Raw genomic sequence first — 7,761 nt, 5'->3', positions numbered from 1 at the left:
ATTATACAGTGGTAAGGCTTTTTTGTCTGAAGCTAAATATCCTGGAAATTAATGATCTGAATGATTGAACTTTTCAGTGAAGCTGTACAAATCTCAAGGTGAATTCAGGCTATTTTTCAAATGGTATAATAAATTGCAATTTATATTTACAACTATATTTTTATCTCTACCTTTCCCAGCCAGCTTCTAAAAGTGGTTTCTATAATTGCAATAATAAATATTCAAATATTGACATGTTTGAAATATTACAAGTGTTAAGTGCTATTAGGGAAATTCTTATGAAAACAAAAGTCTAGCCCAGATGAAAATTGTCTAATTTGGCGAGTAATGGCCAAAACATTGGGCTGGAAACGGCGGTTTTTGGCGGGAGCGGCGGTTTCACCGCCATTTCTACACAATTCTATACTGTACCTCTTTAAAGCAACTGCCATGCCTAATCTCAGAGTTACCTATAAAGTAACAGACACACCCTACATATAGAAGATTGCTATACTAAATAAGACATGGATTATTTTTAATTCTACACAAGTATTACATCAAATATCCTTTTTTTATTTCAGGTGCAAGAACAATTGATAATCCATCATGAAAAAGTGTCATATCTGCTCTAAGGAATTCTCTAAGAAGAGTGATTTGTCAAGACATATGAGAATTCATACAGGAGAGAAGCCATTCAAATGTGATTTTTGTGAAAGGGCATTTTCAGTCAATAGTGACTTAACAAAGCACAAGAGAATCCATACTGGTGAAAAGCCATACTCTTGTGATACATGTGGAAAGGTTTTATGTACAAATCCTCAGCTAACACTTCATAAAAAGATCCATACAGGAGAGAAGCCATTCAAATGTGATACATGTGAAAAAGCTTTCCGTACAAATAAAGAGCTAACTGACCATAAAAGGATCCATACAGGTGAGAGGCCATACTCTTGTGATAAATGTGAAAAGTCTTTCTCACAACAAACTCATTTGACTCGTCATAAGAGGGTCCATACAGGCGAGAAGCCATACTCTTGTGATACATGTGAAAAGACTTTCTCTCAACAAAATCAATTAACTGACCATAAGAAGATCCATACAGGGGAGAAGCCATACACTTGTGAAATATGCAATAAATCTTTTAAATCAAATTCAGAATTGACACAGCATAAAAAAAAACGCAGCACATCTTAAGATGTTAGAATCTACTAAGAACAAAGTTTCACCTTCTGCTTCTACCAGTTTTGTTGATTGTGGTGAAGCTGATGTAAAACTTGAAATAAAAGAAGAAACTCTTGATGAGGATCCTCTCTCTATCAACATTGAGGCTGAGAATGTCGAAGAAACTTTAAACCAGGAAATAGAAGTAGGAGAAATTCATGATAAAGATTCTGTTTCTTGTGAACAGAATTCTGAAGAGAAAATGTTAGAGAATATAGACATAGTCGAACATAAAATTGAATATGATTAACAAAATGATGTAATGTCAGTTGATAAGAAAGATAAATTTTCAATCCATTAAATTGTTGTAATAAAAAGAGAATACATAATGTACCTATCAAGTTATTTTTTTCTTTATTAAAATAAACATGATTTATGTCACTTTATTTTTATTTTCTTACATTTTTTAATTGATTACATAAGGATTTTAAAGTTATCTCCCTATGAAAACCTGTAATTCTTGTTTGTTTTCTGTACATATCATTTTATTTCTTAATTATTTTTTTTATTTTCAGTACATAAAAATGAAATTTGATTACATGGAATTATAGAAATATCACAAATAAAAACAGGTATATGAACACTACATAGTTATTAAGTTAGGCATTGTAGTGAGGCCTTAGGTTATTAGAGATAACAAATTTCTCTAAGAACGAATATATTTAAGGTTTATAAAAGTTTCTTACAGTTTTAGAATCCTCTAACCAATTAATATAATGCACTACTGACATCCGTCAGAGGCATTTAGAAAGTTTTTTGATTATTCTAATTTTGTACCATCTTTGTAGATATCAAACTGTTTCGGGCTATGGACATGCTCTAAAAAGTTTTAACTAACAACAAGTTATCATATACATATTAATATTATATAGGTAATATATAATTACTTTTAATGATATATGTAAATAGTAGTATTCTGATTTCATTACATTCAGGAGATTAATTTTACCTGTTCTAACCCGTACTTTACAAAAATGTCAAATTCTAAAATGTTATAATCCTAATAAATCCAATTTTTATTTTAGTTCTTTATAGAAAATCAATTTTACTGAATATTTTTTTTATTTCAGGCGCAAGAACAAAAAATCCACAATGGACAAGTGTGGTCTCTGCAAGAAGGAAATCTCTTCCAAGAGGAACTGGACATTACATATGAGAATTTTTGAAGGAGAAAAACTGTTCATTTGTGATTTATGTGAAAAGACTTTCTCACAGATAGATTACTTGAAAATACCAAACACAGATGAGAAAATATTCAAATGTGGAATATGTACAGAAACTTTCCATACAAATTGTGAGATGACTCTCCATAATTCGATCCATACAGGAGTTTACTCTTGTGATACATGTAAAAAAGCTTTCCGTACAAGAAGAGAGTTAACTGTCCATAAGAGGTTCCATACAGGAGAGAAACCATACTCTTGTGAATTATGCAAAAAATCTTTTAACTCAAGTTCAAATCTGTCACAGCACAACAAAACAACTGGACATCTCAAGAAGATAGAATCCTCTAACAATAAAGTTCCACCTTTTGCTTCTACCGGTTCTGTTGATTGTGATGAAGCTGATATAAAACTAGAGATAAAAGAAGAACAAACTCCTGATGAGGATCCTCTCTCTATAAAGATTGAGGCTGATAGTGTGGAAGTAATGATAAAAGAGGAAATAAAGGAGGAAGAAGGAATTGAGAGTGAAGAATTTGTTTAAGTAGATAAAAATAATAAATGAATGAAACTAGATTGTGAATTTGTTGTAAACATCTTTTAGCAAGAGCTGTATTATGTTTAAGATTTGGTGTAATTCATAAATAATATTGCTTCTCCAAATTAACTTTAAAGAAAAAATCATAATACTTTGAAAAAATGTTATTTATAATTGTATAGGTACATTTTGAATATTTAGGTAGTTTTGTATGTATTTTGTTTGCTTGGTGAATATTTAAAATTAATCACTAAAATAGTTGTCATGTTGTTCTTGTGAAAATAATACAGGAATCTAAGTTGCAGATATCAGAAAAATATGAATCATAATATATTAAAAACTACATAGTAGAAAATTTAAATTTTTTTATCAAAAAATAAACCTGTGTTGTCCTAACCTTCCGTACTACCTTGTACATACCCAAATTACCCTAACCTATGTGCGAAGAAAACTAATTGAGAAAAAAATTGTGAAAATTCATTATTTTCAACTAATTCATTAAATACTGATCTGTTTATATATTTTTTCTGTCCTTCTCTTGAATGCCAAATAACCTACTTTAATTTTTGTTAACCAATATATATTTATCATTTTCTAATATTTAATTAGTTCTCATAATTAAAATAATAATTTTATGTTTATTTTCAGACTGAATATAAAATGAAATAAGACTTATGATTATAAAGCTGAAGTCAATAGAAAAGCTGCATTTTATAAGCTTTCACACAACAAAGTCAAATAATTCATCACAAGAGAATTCATACAGGAGAAAAGCCATACACCTACTGCTTCTACCAGTTTTGTTAATTGTGGTGAAGCTAATGTTAAACTTGAGATAAAAGAAGAAGAAACTCTTGATGAGTATCCTCTCTCTATCAACATGACCACTGAGAATATTGAGGAAACTATTAAACAGGAAACAGAAGAAGAAATTGAAGGTAATGATTCTATTGATATCATAGAACATAAAATTGAAATATGATGAATAATTGGTTTTCTTATATAAAATACAAAATTTTGTAAAAATTGTATTATTTTTAATGCAAATATTAAAGTTAGGGGGGGGGGGATTTTGCTACTTTCACTTACTCCGTCATTATTAGGCTTGATATTAATGTTAGACTAGAGGTTATTTGGGATACAACTTTATCTTTAAGTGGTATTGTCTAACATTAATACCTAGCTTAATAATCATGGAGTAAGTGAAAGAGGCAAAACTCTCCCCTTCCCCTGCCAACCAATATTTGTATATATTATTTTTCTAATTTTGCTGGTTATTTATGATTATTTGGTAAGTAAAAAATATTTTTTTCTATTTTGCAAATCAAAATAATTTTTTGTACCTTTTGATTTTTTTCAGATAACAATGAAATGAAAGTGTAATTTTTCCAGTCTTTATTTGAATAAATAGCTAAGATAAATTAGGTAATGTGATTACTTTAATTAACCCTTAACAGTCGGGCCCCTTGCCCCTTTATCGGTCAAAAATTGTTGTGCATGTCTCATGTTTGATGAATTTCCGAATATAAGTGAGTCAAAGTCAGTTTTTGCTTCCTTCACCCTTTTATTTAGCAACATTTGTTTTTAGGTCCTTTTTTACTTAAACATGATATCTTGCATAAATTCTGTCATAGAAGAAAATAAAAAAACTATTATGGTAAAATCAATCTCTCTTTCTAGAATATAAAACTTAGTTATTATATCTAACTACTAGCGGCTACTACCCTAGATGCCTCTAAGGACACGAAAAATTGTTTTTTTTCAATCTTTATTAAAATCAGCTGTTTATCAAAAATATTTTTTACCGCTATATGGTGTTAGTTATGTTTAAAGCTAATTATCAAAAATTGCTGCATGTCAGCATTTTTTTTCGATTTTTCCTTCAAATTAGCTATAAACCTTCCCAGGACTTATGACAAGCTACCCTGTAAAGGAGAATCACATCGTTGTTGTCTCTCAATTTATACACTTCAAATAACCTTTGAATTGTGTTTTTTCTAATCAGACTATTTCATATAAATAAAGAATATTTTCCCTATTTTAAAGTTAGTATATTTTTCTTCCTGATTTCCCGCAGGGATATAAAGGGATAAGACAATGGCCAATAATTTGATTTACATCCCAATTACCCCTTCTGAAGGTATAAATTTTAGTTGAAACGTTTGGACACTCAACTTGATATACCCACCAATCGAAATGCATTTATAGTCTCCAAAGTTGTTGGTCAAACAAAAAAGAAAACTTAATTATAAAACCTTGAGGACTAGCATAATAATCATCTCAATGTCTCCTCCCTCCCTGAATTTGCCGCTTATCTTTATTTAAAATAACCCCATATCATATTTGCTTGTTTCTGATTGAAAATGGGAGGAGTCCGCGCATTAATCATCATATTTAAGTAAATGGGCGGAGATTTTTTGCGGTTTTATTAATAAACAAGAGTTAACTATTGTTTATGATTTAGGTTGATAGTTGTATCAACGTCAGTCAGCAACTTACAATCAAAGTAAACAGAGAGAAATCCATTATACAGATCTACTTCATATTATAAGGTATTTTTATATTATATATCATTTATATATATTTTACTCCAGACTCATTCTCTTGTGCTATTCCATGCTGATGTTTAAAAGCAAAGCTTTCCTATAATTAAGGTCAGTCTGTCCATACCTTTGTCCATAATGGTAAGCTCTTTTCATTATTTGGTCATGTTAGAATTGTCATTTCTTTTTCAAACTAGGTATGGTTATTCCTGTAGTAGTTAGATATGATTCAGAAAGTGTAGCAACTGCTTATTCAGTTCTGACGTTCATAGTGTTCAATCGTTTTAACCACTAATTTTAATCTACAGAAGGGGTAATTATGTGCATCATTATAGGGGATGCAAATCAATTTATTTAGAATTTTCTTATCCCTTTAGATCCCTGAATTTATCTGACATTCTCTTTTCTTGAGTTTTCTGTACACAATTTATGTAAATGCTGTCACTCCATGTTTGTCAGCTTCGCTTTTATAAATGTTGTCATCCTTGTTTCTACTTTCTTTCTACAATTTTTAATAGCGAAGCTTTTTCACATTTGTCTGTATTTACGTCTATAACACTAGCTCTTAGCGTAAATTTAGGCATATCAGATGATTCCTTTAACAATAAGTATAGGATCTGTAAAATTGTTGCTAGAAAGGTTGTTTGTTCTTCTAAAATTATTTAGCTTTATTGACAACAACTTGGATATGGAATTTAAAATTCTTTATTGTTTTTTGGCCGTCGGCGTCTGTTTTTTCTTGCTTTGCTTCTATGGAAGTTGTTATCCTTGTTTCAGTTTTTACCTGAATGTTGTGTTTATTTGAAAATATTGGAAAAGCTATATTTTATGTTTTCATTAATAAATAAATTTTATCAGCAAAAATATTATTTCAGGAGATTGAGAGAAGATATACCAGCATGAATGCCTGTGATATCTGTAACAAGAATTTTAAAAAGAAATCTTACTTAGTTGTTCATATGAGGGTTCATACTGGTTTGAAACCATTCTCATGTGGTCAATGGAAAAGACATTTTCTCGTAATGAAAGTTTTGAAATAACCACCAAGTACCTTATGGGACAGGGTCTTTATGTGCTGCCAACACCAATACTTTACTCATCCATCTGTCCATAAAAGAATTCATACGGGAGAGAAACCATTCTCATGTGATCAATGTGGAAAGTCTTTCTCTGTTATTAATAATTTGAGTGTCCATAAAAGAATTCATACAGGTGAAAAGCCATGCTCATGTGATCAATGTGGAAAGACATTTTCTAGTAATAGTGATTTGACTAAACATAAAAGAGTCCATACAGGTGAAAAGCCTTTCTCATGTGATCAGTGTGAAAAGACATTCAAACAAAGTGGTGAATTAACTCTCCATAAAAGAGTTCATACAGGTGAGAAACCATACTCATGTGAACTTTGTGACACTATTATACCTCTAGTTCAGATTTATCAAAACACAAAAAATCTGTTAAACATTTAAAAATGATAAAAAGACGTATTAATACAGTTCCAACTTCTGTATCAATCAATTTCATTGAATGTGAAGAAGTTTATATCAAGGAAGAAACTAAAGAAGAAGAAATATTTGAAGAGGGTCCTCTCTCTATCCAGATGAGAGCTGACAATATTGAAGAAAATATTAAACAAGAAATAGAAGATCCTCTTTCTTGTCAACAGAATTATGATGAAGATAGAATTGATACTATTGATATTGTTCATCATAAAATCAAAATATAAACATTTAACTGTCATAGGATACAAATGTTTATAAAGATAGACATCCTTAATGCTCAATTATATGATATAATCTCATTTTTACTGTTCAAACAACGTAATTACATCTGTATTTATCATTTATCAAAGTTATTATAAGTTATTTATAAGTTTTGGACAAAATCTGAGTTTTGTATTGATTTTAATTGATATGTAAATTTGTTTGTTAATCCTACCCACTTTTTTTTATTTTGCTTACAACTTATTTTTAAACAAAGATTTTTTTTTACTTTAATTTTCTGTGAATAATTTTGATGCTTTAAGCTAATGACAATCATTAATTTATTGGTTTTTGTGTGAATAGAATATTTATCAAATATAAATATATTATTTTCAGATAAATATTTATAATACATAAAAATGCACCAAGTATAGATAGCAACGTTACAAAGAAAACAAGTTTCCTATTAATATGGTTTCTAAATGTACAGGTTATTCACTTTTTATTACTAAATGTTTCTATAATTAGGGTCGGTCAGTCTGTACCTCAGTCCGTCCGTCCGTAATAGTAAACTCTTTAATTTAGACATGTCAGAGTGGTCCTTTTAACTTTGC

At 29.6% G+C, this 7,761-nt stretch overlaps 1 protein-coding gene and 1 long non-coding RNA gene across 4 annotated transcripts; both read left to right on the top strand.

The window, feature by feature from the left end:
- Positions 1-1,713: 1,713 nt before the first annotated feature.
- On the top strand, positions 1,714-3,550 carry LOC145329232 (uncharacterized). 2 transcript variants are annotated; one of them, XM_080173280.1, is made up of 3 exons: positions 1,714-1,772; positions 1,989-2,072; positions 2,271-3,550. In XM_080173280.1, the coding sequence occupies exon 3, from the start codon at positions 2,293-2,295 to the stop codon at positions 2,905-2,907; it is 615 nt and encodes a 204-aa protein (XP_080029406.1). In that variant the 5' UTR covers positions 1,714-1,772; positions 1,989-2,072; positions 2,271-2,292; the 3' UTR covers positions 2,908-3,550. The 2 variants fall into 2 exon arrangements, with proteins under 2 accessions (XP_080029406.1, XP_080029407.1); XM_080173281.1 differs by lacking the exon at positions 1,989-2,072.
- Positions 3,551-4,259: 709 nt separating this feature from the next.
- Positions 4,260-7,542, top strand: LOC145329233 (uncharacterized). 2 transcript variants are annotated; one of them, XR_013882815.1, is made up of 3 exons: positions 4,260-4,326; positions 5,366-5,453; positions 6,323-7,542. It is a non-coding gene; the product is annotated as an uncharacterized LOC145329233 (long non-coding RNA). The 2 variants fall into 2 exon arrangements; XR_013882816.1 differs by having other exon boundaries at positions 6,320-7,542.
- The last annotated feature ends 219 nt before the right edge of the window (positions 7,543-7,761 follow it).

The sequence above is a fragment of the Acartia tonsa genome, chromosome 10 (genome assembly GCF_053477335.1).
Source record: "Acartia tonsa isolate MP-2025a chromosome 10, ASM5347733v1, whole genome shotgun sequence".
In the NCBI taxonomy this organism is placed as follows: domain Eukaryota; kingdom Metazoa; phylum Arthropoda; class Copepoda; order Calanoida; family Acartiidae; genus Acartia; species Acartia tonsa.
Note: the sequence above shows the minus strand (reverse complement) of the source record. Positions and strands in the feature narration are given on the sequence as shown.

Excerpts from the sequence above, each read along its gene's own strand:
- LOC145329232 (XM_080173281.1), top strand. The coding sequence starts at position 2,293 with ATGGACAAGTGTGGTCTCTGCAAGAAGGAAATCTCTTCCAAGAGGAAC.